The sequence below is a fragment of the Geotrypetes seraphini genome, chromosome 19, assembly GCF_902459505.1.
Source record: "Geotrypetes seraphini chromosome 19, aGeoSer1.1, whole genome shotgun sequence".
Taxonomy (NCBI): domain Eukaryota; kingdom Metazoa; phylum Chordata; class Amphibia; order Gymnophiona; family Dermophiidae; genus Geotrypetes; species Geotrypetes seraphini.
In genome coordinates this window covers 21230489-21251151 of record NC_047102.1, presented here as the reverse complement: position 1 = coordinate 21251151, position 20663 = coordinate 21230489, and the positions used below count along the sequence as shown (strand labels likewise).

General features: G+C 45.3%; 1 protein-coding gene across 1 annotated transcript in view; it reads left to right on the top strand.

Annotated features, from left to right (window-relative positions):
• SHPK (sedoheptulokinase) overlaps positions 1–14683 on the top strand; it is an 80806-nt gene extending 66123 nt beyond the window's left edge. Inside the window, 1 exon segment of the mRNA XM_033928575.1 lies at positions 13349–14683. Within this exon segment, the coding sequence (XP_033784466.1) occupies positions 13349–13800 (452 nt within the window). The 3' untranslated portion in view covers positions 13801–14683.
• Positions 14684–20663: the final 5980 nt, after the last annotated feature.

Genomic DNA, 20663 nt, shown 5'->3' with positions numbered 1-20663 from the left:
CTCTAGATATACCTCATAGGATCGCAGCGAGAAGAATTTACTAAACCAGTCCTAAACCACTTGGTTTAAACCTATATCTGATAACATTAAGCATCTGGTTGGACAGATTAAGCTTTGCACTACCACATCTACTGGCTGTGCCACGTGGCGCAAGGATGTTCTTGAAGCTCTAAAAATGTGCAATTCTGGCAAGAGTTCACAGCAAGAGAGCCCAAAGACTCCATCCCAAGTTTTGAGGTAAAAATTGCAAATTTGGAAGAGCAGGAAGCTTTTGAAAAAAAGATCACTAAAAATTTAAGATGGCTGCCATCAAGAAATTTGTGAAAAAAGTCACAATATTTTTCACATACAGGAAAGCACAAAAACAGCAATTTTAGGATTTTTGAGGTGGGGGAACATAGGGCAAAACTGCCTAATTCAGAAACACACACCTTCTCTCCCAAGTGATTCTTTGCAATCACTGTGGTGCTTTAATTCCAAGACACACTATTTGGAGGCTTAAGGCTTGCCCCATCTGTCTTCAACTTGCTAGTATTAAGGAGGGGCTCTGCAAACTTAAACAGGAATTGAATACAATTAAAGCAGCTTCCATCGCTCAACAAAATCATACCAACTTACCACCTCTACCTCAAAGAATAAAACAGCCCAGGAATAAATGGGTCACAGTAGGCTCAGGAAGACTGCGACATGTAACACAAAAACATCCACCTTCACTAATATTACCTCTATAGAATTCCTTCGCTCCACTAGTGCACTGCGATACTCAAGAAAACAGAAGGGAGGTGGGACTTAACCAATGAAGGTAACTCAAGAGAACAAGCGCACCCTAAGCATAAATAAAAAAGCCAAAAACAGAAAATTATTACTGTTGGGGGATTCCATCATCAGAGGCATTAACCTTGGAACACAAAGCGAGGAGACCAAAATAATGAAATGTCTTCCAGGATCCTCAGCTACCAGGAGTTCCAGGCAAAGGAAGAAACTAAGGATTTTAACACTGATGTTGTTATCCATCTGGGAACAAATGACCTGGCCAACAACTCCACACTTGCAGCACAGAAAGCTTTTTGGGAGCTTGGTGAGGGCGTGAAACCTTTTGTAAAGACTTTAGCTTTTTCTGAAATACTGCCTGCATATGGAAAGGGAGAGCAAAGAGTGAAAAACACAGAGGACTTTAATAGATGGCTCAAAGCTTCAGGTACATAGGAGGATGGGGAAATACATGGAAGGACAAGAAGCTATATTGCACTGATGGGCTACATATTACTACAGCAGGCAAAAGAAACCTTGCAGAGAAATTTAGACAATATGTTTCAAGGCATTTAAACTAGAAAGTGGGGGTGGTGTATGTATGAAGGACAATTATAGAGACCACCCCCGGCAAAGGTGACCAGTGGCGTGCCCCAGGGCTCGGTTCTTGGGTCCATCTTGTTCAATATTTTTATAAATGACCTGGAAGAGGAAGCATCATGCAATATAATCAAGTTTGCAGATGATATAAAACTATGTCGGGCGGTTGGCTCTCAAAGGGACTGTGAGGATCTTCAGAAGGATCTAAATCAGCTGGAAATGTGGGCGATAAAGTGGCAGATGAATTTTAACATAGACAAATGCAAGGTGATGCATCTGGGAAAGAAAAACAAAGAAAATGATTACAAGATGTCGGGGGTGACATTAGCCAAATGCGAACAAGAAAGGGATTTGGGGGATTCTGATAGACAAAACCCTAAAGCCATCGGCTCAATGTGCGGCGGCGGCGAAGAAAGCAAATAGGATGATAGGTATGATTAAGAAGGGGATCACGAGTAAGTCGGAAGATGTTATAATGCCACTTTACAGAACAATGGTCAGACCACACTTAGAATACTGTGTCCAACACTGGTCTCCATACCTTATGAAGGATAAAATTCTGTTGGAGAGGGTGCAGAGGCGAGCCACGAAACTAGTCAAAGGCATGGAAAATTTAAGCTACAAGGAACGCCTCGGAAAACTGGGACTGTTCACCCTCGAAAAGAGAAGACTGCGTGGGGATCTGATAGAGACTTAAAATATTAAAAGGATTTGACCAAATTGACCAGGAAGCAGCATTACTGACATTTTCAGATGTGACACGGACAAGAGGTCATAGCCTGAAACTGAATGGCAGCAGGTTCAGGACAAATGTCAGTTAGTTCTGTTTCACACAAAGAGTAGTGGGCGCTTGGAATGCTCTCCCAGAGGAGGTGGTGGCAGAGAATACTGTTCTGGGTTTCAAACGCAAGTTGGATGCACACCTTGCAAATCATATTGAGGGATACGGGAAATCCGGGTCTCCAACAAGGAGCACCTAAATGGGCCTCCGCATGTGCGGATCGCCGGACTAGATGGACCTTGGTCTGATCCGGTGAAGGCGTTTCTTATGTTATGTTAAAAGAAAAGATGTGATAGTAGCAAAGATTGCAACATAAACAATATCAGCAACTCATTTCTTAGTATTGCCAACAGAAAGTGAAACGAAACAAAAATCTATAAGAAAAAGGAGATTACCACAGAAAAATAGCTGGAAAGCGATGACCACAAATGCTCGCAGTCTAAGTAACAAAGTTCATGACCTGCAAGTCCTGATGTTAGAGGCAGATCTAGATATTGTCGCTATCACAGAGACATGGTTCAGTGAATCACATGGATGGGATGCAAACATACCGGGATATAATCTTTTTAGGAAGGACAGAGATGGTCAAAAAGGTGGAGGAGTAGCTCTCTATGTAAAGATCAATATCCAAGCGAACGAAATGCAAAGGACCTGGGGAGAGGAAGAAGCGATATGGATCGCTCTGAAAAGAGAAGATGGAACTTCTATCTACATGGGTGTAGTCTACAGACCTCCAACTTAATCACAGCAAATTGATAAGGATCTGATTGTGGATATCCAAAAGTTTGGAAGGAAAGAGGAGGTGCTGCAGTTGGGAGATTTCAACCTGCCGGATGCGGACTGGAATGTTCCGTCTGCGGAATCGGAAAGAAGTAGGGAGATTGTGGATGCCTTTCAAGAGGCTCTGCTCAGACAAATGGTGACGGAACTCACGAGGGAAAAAAGCGATATTGGATCTGGTCCTCACAAATGGAGAGAGTATCTCTAATGTTTGAGTGGATGCTCACCTGGGAAGTAGCGATCATCAAACGGTTTGGTTTGATATAACGGCTAAAGTGGAGAGCGGCCGCATGATACTTAAAAGTCCTAGATTTCAAACGTACAGACTTTAATACAATGGGAGAGTACCTGAAGAAAAAGCTGTTAGGATGGAAGGACATGAGAGAAGTGGAAAGACAGTGGTCTAAGCTGAAAGGAGCGATAAAAATGGCTATGGACCTTTATGTGAAGAAAATCAATAAAAACAAGAGAAAAAGGAAGCGGATATGGTTCTCCAAACTAGTGGCAGAGAAAATAAAGGCAAAAGAGTTGGCGTTCGTGAAATATAAAAAAACCCAAGAAGAGGAATGCAGAAAGGACCACAGTGTGAAACTGAAAAAAGCCAAGAGAGAGATAGTCTGGCGAAAGCACAGGCGGAAGAACAAATGGCTAAAAATGTAAACAAGGGAGACAAAAATTTTTTCTGATATATTAGTGAAAGGAGGAAGATGAAAAATGGAATTGCTAAACTAAAAGATGCTGTGAACCGATATGTGGAGAGTGATGAGGAGAAAGCAAATGTGCTAAACAAATACTTCTGTTCTGTGTTCACAGAAGAAAATCCTGGAGAAGGACCAAGATTGTCTGGCAAAGAAACAAGAGAAAATGGAGTGGATTCTGCGCCATTCACGGAGGAGAGTGTATATGAGCAACTTGAAAAACTGAAGGTGGACAAAGCAATGGGGCCATATGGGATCCATCCCAGGATACCATGGGAGCTCAGTGAGGTTCTGGCGAGTCCTATTAAAGACTTATTCAACAAATCTCTGGAGACGGGAGTGGTTCCTGGGGATTGGAGGAGAGCAGATGTGGTCCCTATTCACAAAAGTGGTCACAGGGATGAAGCAGGAAACTACAGGCCGGTGAGCCTCACTTCAGTTGTTGGAAAAATAATGGAAGTGTTGCTGAAAGAAAGGATAGTGTACTTCCTTGAATCTAATGGGTTACAGGAACCGAGGCAACATGGCTTTACTAAAGGTAAATCGTGCCAAACGAACCTGATTGAATTTTTTGATTGGGTGACCAGAGAGCTGGATCAAGGACATACGCTAGATGTAATTTACTTAGATTTCAGCAAAGCCTTTGATACAGTTCCTCATAGGAGACTGTTGAACAAACTTGAAGGGCTGAAGTTAGGACCCAAAGTGGTGAACTGGGTAAGAAACTGGCTGTCGGACAGACGCCAGAGGGTGATGGTTAATGGAAGTCGCTCGGAGGAAGGAAAGGTGAGTAGTGGAGTCCCTCAGGGTTCGGTGCTGGGGCCGATCCTGTTCAATATGTTTGTGAGTGACATTGCTGAAGGGTTAGAAGGAAAAGTGTGCCTTTTTGCAGATGATACCAAGATTTATAACAGAGTAGACACCGAAGAGGGAGTGGAAAATCTGAAAAAGGATCTGGAAAAGTTAGAGGAATGGTCTAATGCCTGGCAACTAAAATTCAATGCAAAGAAATGCAGAATAATGCATTTAGGGATTAATAATCGGAAGGAACCGTATATGTTGGGAGGTGAGAAGCTGATTTGCATGGACGGGGAGAGAGACCTTGGGGTGATAGTGTCTGAAGATCTAAAGACAAAAAAAACAGTGTGACAAGGCAGTGGCTGCTGCCAGAAGGATGCTGGGCTGTATAAAGAGAGGCGTAGCCAGTAGAAGGAAGAAGGTGTTGATGCCCCTGTACAGGTCATTGGTAAGGCCCCACTTGGAGTATTGTGTTCAGTTTTGGAGACCGTATCTGGTGAAGGACGTAAGAAGACTTGAAGCGGTCCAGAGGATAATAATAACTTTTATTTTTGTATACCGCCATACCCGGAAGAGTTCTAGGCGGTTCACATCAATTAAACAAGGTTACAAGTGGTTTACATCAATTGAGCGGGGTTACAAGCGGTTCAATATCAAATTGATCAAAGTTGCCAGGGGGGGGTGAGGGAAGGATGTAGAGGGGAGAGGGGTTGTTTAGATAGAAGGGGCGTTAGGATCCTGGTCTTGGAAGAGGCGGGTTTTGAGTAGTTTTCTAAAGCCGAGGTAGTTGGGGGCCTCGAAAATGGAGGGCGACGAAAATGATAGGAGGCTTGCGCCAGAAGATTTATGAGGAGAGACTGGAAGCCCTGAATATGTATACCCTAGAGGAAAGGAGGGACAGGGGACATATGATTCAGACGTTCAAATACTTGAAGGGTATTAACGTAGAACAAAATCTTTTCCAGAGAAAGGAAAATGGTAAAACCAGAGGACATAATTTGAGGTTGAGGGGTGGTAGATTCAAAGGCAATAAGTTCTACTTTACGGAGAGGGTGGTGGATGCCTGGAATGCGCTCCCGAGAGAGGTGGTGGAGAGTAAAACTGTGACTGAGTTTAAAGAAGTGTGGGATGAACGCAGAGGATCTAGAATCAGAAAATAATATTAAATATTGAACTAAGGCCAGTACTGGGCAGACTTGCACGGTCTGTGTCTGGCCGTTTGGTGGGGGATGGGCTGGGGAGGGCTTCAGTGGTTTGGAGGGTGTAAATAGGCTGGGGTAGGTTTTAACGGAGATTTTGGCAGTTGGAACCCAAGCACCGTACCGGGTAGAGCTTTGGATTCTTGCCCAGAAATAGCTAAAAAAAAAAATTTAAATTAAATCAGGTTGGGCAGACTGGATGGACCATTCGGGTCTTTATCTGCTGTCATCTACTATGTTACTATGTGACAGCCTTACTCACTGTGACCTGTGCTGAAATGTGCTGCAACCTGCCTCAGCTCTCTCAAAGTAGCTGGATAAGAAGAAATCAGTGTCTCATGCTGGGACTGCTTTCTCAATGCTGATCTTCAGCCTGCCAGTCAGACATGAAGCCTAACTGCACCTCCACCCCCACAGACCGATGGACACGCAACTTGAAATGGATGGAGGTGAAAACGCAGCCAGCACCCTGCGAGATACTGCTGAGTCCTGAAAGGACATCTGTAATCGCTTAACAGAAGGTGCGAAAAAAGCAGGGATGGCCCCGAGCTCCAATGAAACCAATGCAGGCTAGCCAGAGTCTGCTTCTCCTTCCCACAGGCAGAGCAGTAGAAAAGCAAGCTCAAGAAATCCTGAAAAGGCGATGAAAATACAGAATAAAAGAAAAAAGGGAGAGTAGAACAGAAACACTCCTTCACGCATGCATGCAGAAGGGAAAAACTGCAGGAGTGGATTCCTTCTGCATATGGCACGCGGCCATGGAGTATATAACCCAGTTGTCTAGAATGTCTTACCTATTGCACTGGAACAAGATTTTGCTATTTCAAACTTTGACATGCAAATAGTGGATCGTTTCATCTTAAATTTTGCTTTTCAGTGAATGTGAGAACAGTGGAAGTGCCTGTGTTTGTTGAACTGTTTACTCGTCTCCAGCCAAAGAGAACAGCGATATGTCATTTTGAAACAGAGATGAAGCTGAAGTTGGTTGTAATTCTCTACCACAACAAACTGCTAGTCATCCAATTGATAGTCTTTAGAGAGGAAATCTGCTTGTCTGGCCTTATTTATTTAAAACATTTGTATTCCGCTTTTAACCAAAGCTGCTCACAATTCAACAAACATAATCTTTAAAACATACAGATATCATAGTTCTTCCAGCAAACAAAAGTAAAACCAATAAAATAGGTGGTGAGACAGGTGTCCCAAATAGCATGTATCTTGGAAAGAGGTAAGGTCACATAACCAGTGTAGCACATGCAATTAAATAGCTGTGTCCCTCCAAATGGGGACATCATCGATGTATCATAAGGGATACTTCCAAAGCACAGAAGCCATGCACAGAACCTCAACAATGGTAATGCAACTAAATATTTGAAAGAAGGTGTACATTGGTGGCAGCTGGGATAAGCAAATATGTACATGTCAATCTAATGCTGACAGTTCAAATTGGGAAATTGGGAGGTGGCAGGATGAGGCCACCAACATAAGCTCAAAAAATGTCAAGCCAGGTGCAATCTCTGTCATATAGTGGGTTTATGATGGTCATGTGTAACTCATTGCATCTGTGTGTGGGGAGGGGGAGGGGGAGTGTAAAGGGAATATGACATATATATGAAATTCACAAAACATTTTAAACAGCATTCATTGTAGTTATGGTAAATTTTACTCAAAAATATTTTAGGCTAATTTTTTTTATTTAAGTACATTTTTTAATGTCTTTATTTCAGTCTAAAATATTAAAACATTGGTTATACATTTGCCCTTTCTCTGTTTGGAAAGCCTTTGCTGAATCAGACCGAACAAGTGTTGTGACCTAGGTCAGTTACTTTTTTTTTTTCTAAGAGAAAAAGCAAAAACAGGCTGAATTAAGTGGGAATAAAGAAGTGCACTAATGAATATTGTGACAGGGACACCCAGCTAACTCCTCACAGCCGGTTGGAGCCCTGTACGACCAAGTAGTTGACTGAGTGATTTACACCTAGTACCTAAGATGCAGTGCCTCCCATGCACACTGTGGACTTGGCTTTAGGATATCAGGATTTTCACAAAATAATACACAGCCTTAATTGATGGGAAAATAAAGAATTCTGCTTTATTTTCAAGCACAAACAAAAATCCATGAGCTTAGTCCAAACAATATTTCCATACAGCTTATCTTCAGGAAGTAGGAGAAACACTGGGCTTCTCTGTCTCTCCCCGTGGCTGTTCCTGTGGCATCCCCAAAAAATCCTACTCCACAAAACTTTCCCTGACCTGCTTCCCTTAGCAGGAACTGGGAACATAAATTTAGCAGTTGGTTTAACCCAGAAAGCTAGGCCCTTGCTAGTACAAGCAACAATGGCCTGCGTGCCACTTGCCTGGACTGGGTGGCTGAAACCTAAACTAAACTTTAAGCTTTTATACCGCATCGTCTCTATAGATAAAGCTCGGCACGGTTTACATGAACTCAAAAATAAGGAAAAATACATAAGAATTAATGAATATGAAGAGAGCAGCGAAATTTACATTTTTGAGACTAGCCAAGTTTTCAGATGTTTTCGGAATAATTGGAAGGAGCTCAGATTCTGCAGCTGGGTAGGAAGGTTATTCCAAAGCTCAGTGATTTTGAAGAAAAGAAATTTCAGGAAATTTTCCAGCGTACATAATGCCTTTTAAAGAGGGAAAAGATAGTTTAAGTTTTTGGATGGATCTAGTAGCATCAGGTCTCGCAGAATTCCAAGATAGTGGAATTAGAAGAGGAAGAGTGCCATGCAAGATCTTGAATGTTAGGCAGGCACATTTAAAGTGAACCCTAGAAATAACTGGAAGTCAGTGAAGTTTTGACATAAGTGGGGAGACATGGTCAAATTTGCTTTTTGCAAAGATCAACCTAGCCGCAGCATTCTGGATCTGTTGAAGTCCTTGAAGGCTTTTCTTGGGATGGAGTTACAAAAGTCCAGCCTAGAAAGAATGATTGATTGTACAAGGACAGCAAAATGTTGTTGGTGGAAACAGGATCTCACTTTTCTCAGCATGTGGATACTAAAAAAAACATTTTTTTACCAGAGAGTTAAGGTGGTCATTAAATGAAAATGTAGAGTCTATAATGACACCCAAGATTTTGCTTGAGAATTCAATCTGAAGTGTGGGTCCAGAAGGTAAGGAAATGAGTGAGGGTAGCTGATCTAATTTTGGGCCAAGCCAAAGTAGTTTTGTTTTGGACTCATTCAGCTTCATTTGTACAGTGAGGGCCCAGGATTGGAGTTTCGTTATACATGCTATTATATTCTCAGCGAGATTAGTAAGATTCGAATCTATCTCAAGAAGGACAAAGATGTCATCTGCATAGGTATATAATGTTTCAAAGGGAGATAGTTGGAACAGTTTCAAAGTACAGATGTTGAAGAGAATAGGGGACAGAGGTGATCCCTGAGGCTTCCAAGGAGATGATATGGCACCATTCATATTAAAAGTGTATGAGCGGGATCGTAGGAATTTTGAGTTGGTAAATTCGGACAGTTGGTAAATTTGAATATCGTAGTGGATGACTTCAAAAGCCGCAGATAGATCAAATTGTAATAGGATTGGAAACTTATTACAAGAATGTAGTTGCTGAACCGTTGAAATTAATGAGGCCAGTAGGGATTTGGTACTGAAACTGGGTCTGAAGCCATATTTGCAAGGTAGAAGAATGAAAAATCTCTCTAGATAAGATGAGAGCTGAGTAGATATGATAGATTCTAGCATTTTGGTTAGGAGAGGAATATTCGTTATAGTACGATAGCTAGACGGTGAAGATGGGTCTAGATCAGCTTTTTTCAGTAATGGGGTCAGAGCAATGTGTCCCATTTCTGCAGAAAATAGGCCTGATAGTAAGGCAGAATTTATAAGTCTGGTGAGAGATGAAATAGCTTGTGTGGGAATTTTCTCATATAGGTATAAAGGAAACGGATCCAGGGCTCATTTACAATATCTTAATTTGTGGCACAGTTTTGAAACCTGGACCTCGGATACATACTCAAAGACTGTCCAGGTTCTATCTACTGGGATAAGGTTAGTGTCGCTGGACACCAGAGAATTGTAAGAGACTAATGATGGAAAAGAGCTTCTTATAGTAGCAACCTTTTCATTGAAAGATTTTGCTAGTTTGTCTGCTACTGGGGAGGAGGAAAGTATAGAAGAGTCATTTTTAGAGGTTAAGGAGCACCAGATGTTAAACAATGTACTGCTTTGGTTATTGGATCTGGTGATTTTGTCACTGTAGAAATTCTTCCTTGCTTTTTTTAATACTGTATTATAGAACCTAATATTATCCCTCCAAGACTTTCTATCTGCAGGGGATTTAGATTTTTTTCCATTTACACTCCAATACTCGGCATTTATGCTTCAGTTCTCTGTGGTAAGGAAGGTACCAGGGGGTCTTACGGGAGTAGGAGACAGTTTTAGTAGATAGAGAAGCAAGAGAGTGATAGGTAGTCTCAGAGAGGTTTATCCAGTTGTGCCAGTTGGCTTCTGGGGCATCAGGCTTAGGACAGGAGGAAAGCTGATTAAGAAATTTGGTCCAGAACTGTTCATTCACTATTTTTTTGCGGAAGGTAATAGATTTTGAGGCACGGGATTGAATCCCAAGGTCAGACATGAAAACAGGGAGACAGAAAGTACCTAAAAAGTGGTTGGACCAAGGGACTTGTTCCCAACGAATGTCTTCGACTAAAGGTTTATATTCAGTAAGGTCAAGGAAATTGATGATATCTAGAGTTTGTCCCTTTTCATGGGTTGGAGAGGTCTTAAGCCTGTTTCTGCTACAAATCCATCCTTGGCTCGGCCCCCCTTTACTTAGTACCCCATTTGATCCTTTACCACCCATTCAAACTCACACGTAGAACCCACCTGTTTAGCTACCCTACCCTAAGGACCTGCCGTTACAAAAGATATCTAAATAGAACTCTTGCCTTCCAAGCAGGTCATCACAATAACTGGCTGGCCTACATCATCTCACGCTCTTCATCCTACTTAAACTTCAGGAAACTACTAAAAACTAATCTTTTCACCCGATTCATACCCTAAGACCCTATGCCCACCCTGGCCCTCTATCTCTCTATGTCCTTTAAGCAGATTGTCTTGACCTTCTTCACTGTACCATTTCATTGCCATAATTGTACCCATCTTTCTTTCTGTTTGTACCATTTTTTCTCTACCACCTAATTTTATCTGATTGTAACATTGTACCATTTTCGCTGATTGTCCAGCCCTTCTTCATTGTAAACCGCCTCGAACTACTATGGCTTTGGCGGTATATAAGAAATACATTATTATTATTAAGCGAGGGAAAGCCCAGAGAAGTGAGAAAATTGTTTAATTCAATCATGTCCTTGCTAGTGTTATTGTCTAGGTGGAGATTAATATCACCAATAATCAGTAATCTCTGAAATTTTAGTGGAGGACAATATAATAACAAAATACCCAATGGGTGACAATGGATCTCATCGTTGACTGTAGCTAGCATATATTCTAGTGATGTATCACTACCCTTTTCAAGGAGCTCTACGTCGAAAAATGATTTGAAGAGAAGTGCCAGGCCTCCTCCCTTCCGGCAATTTCTGGAAGAGAAGAGGTCTTGGTAGCCACGGGAACAGAGTTCATTTTGTGTAAACAAATAATCTTTTGCGATCCATGATTCAGTAATGCACAAGAATCCAGGATCAAAATCCCCTAGTAGATCATTTAATATTTGAGTCTTGTTGCATGCTTATCTAACATTGCAGTATAATATCGGGACTGGAGTGAGAGAGTCAGACGCAAGATTGGGCAAGTTGGCGGTTGGTACAGGCTTTAGAGAAACATAGTTACCATCTCAAGGGTTTTATTTAAAGGAGTAATTTCTGGTGCGCACCAGAACGGGGATACTGAGGCCAGGGCAGATCTCACTATCCCTAATAGAGTCAAATGTATTGGGGGAGAGAGGTTTCGTGCAATGAGTAGTATTTTCAAAGGAACAGAGTAAGAGAAAAAGGAACCAACGTGGAGGATTCATGATAAAAATTCACGGAGCCCACAGGGACTGATCTGGAGCTGTTAGATAACAGAAATTGTAGGAGAAAGGTAAAATTGACTGGCAAGGAGTAGGATAAGGTGCCAGCTAAGAAGGAGCCGGTTGGGAGCAGGCTTTTGATTTATCTTTTATTTTTTTATATATTTTAATTTTTTTTTTTTTTTAGAAGGCAGCCTAGTCCACTTGGCTCTTAGGAGGGCTGGGAGGTGGGCTGGTTCGCTGAGCTCTTAAGAGGGCTGAGAGGCAGGCCGGGTGAAGAAATGGCTACAGGTGGTGGGGCTTCTCGCCGAAACACAATCTGCCCTCCGGTGCAGTGAAGGGGAACGACTCATCTCCCTTCTCCTTCACTGTGCTGCAAATGAAGATGGCCTGGTCTGCTGAGCCCTTAAAAGGGCTGGAAGGCAGGCCGGGTGAAGAAACGGCTGCTGGGGGCAGGGCTTCCTGCCAAAATGCGATCTGCTCTCCGGTGTAGTGAAGGGGACGACTCGATCTCCCTTCCCCTTTCCTATTATTCACAAGCCCGACCCAACCCGAAGAATTATGCAGACTGTAATTAGCACAGAAATAATCATGCCACTTTCCCTGTTCTTTTTCTGTTACAGTGAAACAAAAGCGTGTTCATTTTTAAACTCCTGGGTATTTCTCTCTCTTTCAATTACAGTCCACTTCATAAGAGAGAGCAAAAGGAAAAAATACATTCAGGAAACTTTTAGTAATGTCCCAAACAAAGTAAAGCCATATTTCTGGCTTCCACAATGTCCAGCTGAGCACTTTCAAACGGCTCCACTTCAGTGCTGTGAGTTCAGGTTTTCAGCTCAGCACTCAGAAAAACAAACACAGAAGAATAAACATTACGGCAAACGTTTCATTCAGGAGAGAAACTTCTGACCTGCTTTACATGCTGTGCTGCAATCCACTGCCTCAGGAGCAATCTGTGAAACAGGAAGGGTTTCCCAAATCATCTGCTCTGCGTCCAGTATGCTTGAATCTCCTCCAGGGGAATATCTGCCACAGCTGTTACTCGTGTCCATTAGCTCCTAGGTCTGCTCCCCTGAACTCCAACTCCCCATCTAGCTCAGCTCTGCTGGAGGATAAGAGCTCAAGTTTAATTCAAGTTTCAAGTTTAATTAAAATTTCTTATACCGCCTAATCAGCCTTCTAGGCTGTGTACATGCCCTTCCCGCTGATTAGCTTAGGTGAGCACACCGGAGGTTTCCTGGCTTGAAGCCAAGGCAATTCTGTCTCTTCTTAAAAAGGCAGGCTGGGGAAAAAAGTGCAGTCCAAGTTTGTTTACTTCTAGACTGCGCTATTCTAGACAGGGATAGGACTATGATGCTTTAGAGTTGGTTCAGCTTCCTGCATTTCAATGTCAGGGGAGCGCAGCACGGTGTCCCTGTCACAATGTCAATATTTACTCTATGCAAAAAGACACAGATTTTTTAGTTGGAATTCAGAAACTGATATTCTAAGGCAGGGGTGCACAACTTCGGCCCTTGCCAGGCCAGGTTTGCAGATTTTGCAAATGAATATGCATGAGATCAATATGCATACAATGGAAGCAGTGCAAACAAATAGATCTCATACAAATTCACTGGGGAAATCCTGAAAACCCGACTGGATTCGGCCCTCGAGGGCCAGAGTTGTGCACCCCTGTTCCAAGGCATAGGAAACAGGTGTTTTTAGTATCTTCTTATTGTTATTGTTTTTGCAGGACTTGGCATTCCAGACTCCACCATATATACTCAAATGATCCAAGCCGCCTTAAGGCAAAGTTCTCCCACACTTATAGTGAAGCCTACCATATTTGGAGAGAGGAATGCATCAGACCATCTGGCTTCTGTGTCCAACATAACGACCACTCAGCTCTCACTAGGTCATGTGACAAGAGCTTTATGCCGCGGGATTGTTCAGAATCTGCATTCTATGATGTCTGTTCAACTGCTGAGAGAGTCAGGAGTGAAAAGAATTGTGGGAAGTGGAAGTGCATTATCCAGAAATGAGGTACTAAGGCAGGAAGTGGAAATGGCTTTTCCTTTTCCTATAGTGTATATGAACGATGTGAGCTCAGCTCTAGGTGCTGCTAGGGTGATGCTTTACCAGAGCCAATTTGTACCCAAGGAAGAAACTAAGGGTGACATCCCAGCCTCTCTGGGATTTCTATGAATCTAGATCACAAGTGTGACCCAAAAGAAACCAAATTAATTATTCATATGCTTTTTAGTCTGCCAAGACAAATAAAATGCTATTTTTATAATACATGCTATACAACACAATACCGCCAAGCAACCGCTATATTTCACAAACAATGAAGAATCTAAAATTAGGTGTGTGGAATAATATCCCTAACTGTCCATTAGGCTCACAATCTGACTAAAGCACTTGTATGAACAATTGCTAATATAAACAAGTATACCTCTACATGGAAGGCTGTATACCATCCTTGAAGATGGAGTAAGAGAAGAACTGAACTGAAAGATTGACAAATCACAGTCCAAGTTGGTTTATGACATGTTTTGCTAGATGTGCTCAAATTATGGATCTCATTTTCATCACAACTAAAAACAAAAGCCTTTTTCAGAGGTGAAGATTAATGATTGTTTGGGATAAGCCTACACATAGGCCAGTCACCTCACCATGATTATCATCATGATACATGAAAATGTCATTTTGCTATAAATGTAAACAGTTTCTTTTCAGTCAGGAGGATCTGATCCTCATTAAAAACTTGTCTGGAGAAAGTTAAGGGGATATGGTAAATGTAGAATATATTTTGAAGAACTTGATAGTTGAAGAACCAAATAGTGAAGTGACACTGTTTAGGTAAGGTTATTGCAAATTTATTCAGGTTGATATATCCTAAATTTTATTGAAATTGGTTGAGCTTTAACAGAGCTAAGCAGAAAACAAGGTTTGTATAGTTTCTTTTTAAAAAGGCAAATTGATATATAAGTGAAAAAGCACAGTTACTTACCATAACAGGTGTTATCCAGGGACAGCAGGCAGATATTCTTAACGCATGGGTGACGTCACCGACGGAGCCCCGGTACGGACCTTTTTAACTAGAAAGTTCTAGTTGGCCGCACCGCGCATGCGCGAGTGCCTTCCCGCCCGACGGAGGAGAGCGTGATCCCCAGTTAAGATAAGCCAGCTAAGAAGCCAACCCGGGGAGGAGGGTGGGACGTAAGAATATCTGCCTGCTGTCTCTGGATAACACCTGTTACGGTAAGTAACTGTGCTTTATCCCAGGACAAGCAGGCAGCATATTCTTAACGCATGGGTGACCTCCAAGCTAACAGAGAGGGAGGAGGGATGGTTGGCCATTAGGAAAATAAATTTTGTAACACAGATTGGCCGAAGTGACCATCCCGTCTGGAGAAGGCATCCAGACAGTAGTGAGTAGTGAACGTGTGAACTGAGGACCAAGTGGCAGCCTTGCAGATTTCCTCAATGGGCGTGGAACGGAGGAAAGCCACAGAAGCAGCCATAGCTCTGACCCTGTGGGCCGTGACAGCACCTTCCAGTGAGAGATTGGCCCGAGCATAACAGAACGCAATACAGGCAGCAAGCCAGTTGGAAAGCGTCCGTTTAGAGACAGGACGACCTAGACGGTTAGGATCGAAGGTCAGAAAGAGCTGAGGGGACGAGCGGTGAGCCCTGGTACGGTCAAGGTAGTATGCAAGGGCACGCTTACAATCCAGCGTGTGCAACGCCTGTTCCCCAGGATGATAATGGGGTTTAGGGAAAAAGACAGGCAACACAATGGACTGGTTGAGGTGAAAAACCGAGACAACCTTGGGAAGGAATTTAGGATGGGTACGCAGAACCACCTTGTCATGGTGAAAAACAGTGAACGGTGGATCGGCGACCAGTGCATGCATCTCACTCCTGGCAGAGGTGATGGCAATGAGGAAAAGCACCTTCCATGTCAGAAGTTTGAGCGAAGTTGTGGCAAGAGGCTCAAAAGGGGGTTTCATGAGGGCTGATAAAACCACATTCAGGTCCCAGACGACAGGAGGAGGCTTCAGAGGTGGTTTGACACTGAAGAGTTCTCTCATGAACCGGGAAACCAGCGGATGAGCCGTAAGAGGTTTTCCGAGGATAGGCTCATGAAACGCAGTGATGGCACAGAGGTGGATTCTGATTGAGGTAGACTTGAGGCCAGCGTCGGACAGAGAGAGCAAATAGTCCAGTAAGGTTTCCACCGCTAATGAGGTGGGATCGTGATGATGCAGTAGACACCAAGAGGAGAACCTGGTCCACTTCTGATGGTAACATTGGAGGTAGAGAGCTGCACGGGAACGGGGATGACGGGAATCCCGCGGGACCCCCCTTTGGGTCACGGGGATCCCGTGGGGACGCCCCTTAGGGTCGCGGGGATCCCATGGGGACGCCCCCTAGGGTCGCGGGGATCCCGTGGGGACGCCCCCTAGGGTCACGGGGATCCCGTGGGGACGTCTCCGAGGGTCGCGGGGGTTCCTGCGGGGTTGGATCGCAGTGCACTCGAGCCGCGAGGGTAGTCTCCTCCTCCTTACCTGCCCTGTCGTAGCACACAACCGAACGGAAGTCTTCCCGATGTCAGCGCTGACGTCGGAGGGAGGGCTTAAGCAAAGCCCTCCCTTCCTCCGACGTCAGCGCTGACATCAGGAAGACTTCCGGTCGGCTGTGTGCGGCAGGGCAGGTAAGAAGAAGGCAATAGCGTACGAAAGAGGGGGGAGGGGCGGTCCGCCCCGGAGAATGTGCACAGCCGGTCAGGTCCCCCGATCGACCGACAACAGGCCCGGCCGACAAATCTCCCTGCCCTGTAGCCGCGAATCTAAATTACCTCTTACAGCAGCTTCACTACTCCAGCTGCTGTAAGAAGGTAATTTAGATTCGCGGCTACAGGACAGGGAGATTTGTCCGACCGGGCCTGTTCTGTTGTCGGTCGGGTGCGAAAGCGCCACAAAGGGAGGGAGGAAAGGTGGAGTGGAGAAGAAAAGACGCTTAAGGGGGGAGAAGACTGCAGAAAGTACTGGGGAAGACAATGGGGTGGAGAAGAACGCTGAAAGGACATGGGGTAAACGGGAGGAGGGGGGGGGAAGGATGCTGAAAGCACATGGGGAAGACAGAGGGGGGGAGAAGGACCCTGAAAGCACTGGGGAAGACAAAGGGGTGGAGAATGCCACTGAAAGGACATGGGGAAAACAGGGGTGGAGAAGGCCGCTGAAAGGACATGGGGAAAACAGGGGGGGGGGGAGAAGGCCGCTGAAAGGACATGGGGAAGACAGAGGGGGGAGAAGGATGCTGAAAGGATATGGGGAAGGCAGAGGGGGGAGAAGGATGCTACCTGACAGGACATGGGGAAGATGGTGGGGGAGAAGGACACTGAAAGGAAATGGGGAAGAGGGAATGGGAAGAAGACGCTGGCAGGGAAGAAGACAGAGGTGCCAGACTATGGGGGGAGCGGAGGGGAAAAGATGGGTGCCAGACCAATTTGGGAGGGGGGAGAATGGGAGAGGCACAGTAACAGAGCAAATGGAAGACACAGAGAGAAGAGAGGCAGTGGATGGAAGGAATTGAATGAGAACATGAAGAAAGCAGAAACCAGGCAACAAAGGTAGGAAAAAAATTCTTTTTTTTTTTTTTTGCTTCAGGATAAAGTAGTATATTAGTTGTGTTGATAAAAATTTATAAACATTAGAGGCTCTGGTAGAAACCCGTTTACAAAGTATGTATTCTTCCCAATTAATATTTCCAAATTAATAAAGTCTTTTTGCTTATTTTTAAATGGGTTTCTACCAGAGCCTTTAATTCAGTAGCATAATTAAATGAAATAACTATTTCTGTAGTTTATAGGGATGGGTGGGGATGTAGGGGATTCCTCGCGGGGACGGGCGGGGACGGAGGGGATTCCTCGTGGGGACGGGTGGGAGTCCTCACGGGGACAGGTGGGGACGGGTGGGATTTCTGTCCCCGCGCAACTCTCTAATTGGAGGGTGGCCGGTTTCCTGGAGGCATCCAAAATGCGACGGACAGGCTGAGACAGATTCTCTGGAGAGGTCAGCCCGAGAGAAACCAAGCTGTCAGGTGGAGCGAAGACAGATTGGGATGCAGTAGAGACTGACGGTGCTGCCTAAGTAGAGTAGGAAACACAGGAAGAAGAATGGGCTCCCTGGAGCTGAGCTGAAGCAGGAGGGAGAACCAGTGTTGGCGAGGCCGCCGAGGAGCGATGAGAATCATGGTGGCCCTGTCCCTGCGGAGTTTGGATAACGTCCGCAACATCAGAGGCAGTGGAGGAAAGGCATAGAGGAACCGATCCGTCCAGTCGAGCAGGAATGCATCTGGGGTCAGACGATGAGGAGAGAAGAGTCTGGAACAGAACTGGGGCAGCTGATGGTTGTGAGGTGCTGCAAAGAGGTCCACCTGCGGAGTGCCCCAGCGAGCAAAGATGGAGTGGAGTGTTGAAGAGTCCAGAGTCCACTCGTGAGGTTGAAGGATGCGGCTGAGATTGTCGGCCAGGGAGTTCTGTTCGCCCTGGATATAGACAGCCTTGAGGAAGAGATTGCGGGCCGTGGCCCAGGTCCAGATGCTGAGAGCCTCCTGACAAAGGAGGCGAGATCCGGTGCCGCCCTGCTTGTTTATGTAGTACATGGCGACTTGATTGTCTGTGCACAGGAGAAGAACCTGAGGGCAGAGAAGGTGCTGGAAGGCCTTGAGAGCATAGAACATGGCTCTGAGTTCCAGGAAATTGATGTGATGTTGACGCTCCTGAGGGGTCCAGAGTCCCTGGGTGCGGAGATCTCCCAGGAGAGCTCCCCATGCATAGGGGGAGGCATCCGTGGTTATGATCATGGAGTGAGGGGGTAGATGAAAGAGTAGACCCCTGGAAAGATTTGAGGAGTTCAACCACCATTGAAGAGATTGCTGAAGAGATGATGTCAGAGAGATGGGATGAGAAAGAAGATCCGTGGTCTGTGACCATTGATTGGCAAGAGTCCATTGAGGTGTCCTGAGGTGGAGTCGCGCCAGAGGAAGCACATGGACCGTCGAGGCCATGTGGCCCAGGAGGACCATCATCTGTCGGGCAGGAATGGAGTGATGAAGGAGCACCTGACGACAGAGGTGGAGCAGGGTCCGTTGACGGTTGGAGGGGAGAAACGCCCTCATTAGTGTGGTGTCGAGAACTGCTCCAATGAACTGAAGTCGCTGTGTGGGAAGCAGATGCGACTTGGGGTAGTTGATCTCGAACCCCAGGAGATGGAGGAAAGAGATGGTGTGATGAGTGGCTTGTAGCACAAGTGGAGACGTAGGTGCTTTCACCAACCAATCGTCCAAGTAGGGGAACACCTGGAGGTTGTGAGACCTGAGGAAGGCCGCCACCACAATAAGGCACTTGGTGAACACCCTAGGCGATGAAGCGAGGCCAAAAGGTAGCACTTTGTACTGATAGTGACGGTGTTGTATCTGAAAACGTAGGTAGCGACGTGAAGTCGGATTGATAGGGATGTAAGTGTAGGCCTCTTTGAGGTCCAGGGAACATAGCCAGTCGTGTGGAGAGAAAAGAGGGTAAAGCGTGGCAAGGGAGAGCATTCTGAACTTCTCCTTGACCAGACACTTGTTGAGGTCCCTGAGATCGAGGATGGGACGAAGGTCTCCTGTCTTCTTGGGAACCAGGAAGTAGCGGGAGTAGAATCCCTGACCCCTTTGGTCCGAAGGCACCTCTTCGATGGCATTGAGAAGAAGGAGGGATTGGACCTCCCTCAGGAGGAGGGGGGTTTGGGAGGAGTGAGAAGCAGACTCTGCGGGAGGATTGTCTGGTGGAAGAGTCTGGAAGTTGAGAGAGTAGCCATGGCGAATGATGTTGAGGACCCATTGGTCTGATGTGATGACCTCCCAACGGCTGAGGAAGATTTGGAGGCGACCTCCGATAGGCTGAGGAAGAGGCAATGATGATGGGAGACTAGCTATGCCCTGGAGGAAAAAGTCAAAAGGGCTGAGATGGTTTTGACGGAGGGAGAGGCTTGGCAGGTTGGTGAGACTGTGAGCGAGCCTGAGATTGATGCTGTTGACGAGGTTGGCGAGGCTGCTGTTGAGGCGGGTTGAGAGGTCTGTCTGAGAACCTGCGCTGGTAGGAAGACTGCTGTCTGTAGGTGCGAGCAGGTGGAGTCTTCTTTTTAGGTTTAATCAGAGTGTCCCACCTGGTCTCATGTGCTGAGAGTTTCTGGGTTGTTGAATCCAGGGACTCTCCGAAGAGTTCATCACCCAGACAAGGTGCGTTAGCCAGGCAGTCCTGGTGGTTAATGTCCAGGTCAGAGACTCTCAGCCATGCCAAACGTCGCATGGCCACCGCCATGGCAGATGCGCGAGAGGTCAGCTCAAATGAGTCGTAAATGGAGCGAACCATGAATTTCCTGAGTTGGAGGAGGCTGGAAATATGTTGCTGGAAAAGAGGGACCTTACGTTCAGGAAGGTATTTCTGTAAGGAGGAGAGCTGTTGCACCAGATGCTTCATGTAGAAGGAGAAGTGGAAGGTGTAGTTGTTGGCTCTATTGGCTAACATGGCATTTTGGAAAAGGCGCTTACCAAATTTATCCATGGTTTTTCCCTCTCTGCCAGGAGGGGTGGAGGCATATACACTGGAACCCTGAGATTTTTTCAAAGTAGATTCCACCAGGAGAGACTTGTGGGGCAATTGAGGTTTATCAAACCCTGGGATTGGAATAACCCGGTACAAGCTATCCAATTTACGAGGGGCTCCAGGAACCGTGAGGGGAGCTTCCCAGTTTTTATAGAAAGTTTCCCGTAAGATGTCGTGGACGGGCAACTTCAGAAATTCTTTGGGAGGTTGCTCAAAGTCTAGGGCATCGAGGAAAGCCTGAGACTTTTTAGAGTCGGACTCTAAGGGAATGGAAAGAGCTGCTGACATCTCCCTAAGGAATTTGGAGAAAGAGGATTGCTCTGGTTTGGAGACGGTGTCGGTCATGGAGGGTTCTTCGTCGGTTGACGAAGCGTCCTCCTTGGTACCGTGAGGGGAGTCTTCCCACAAA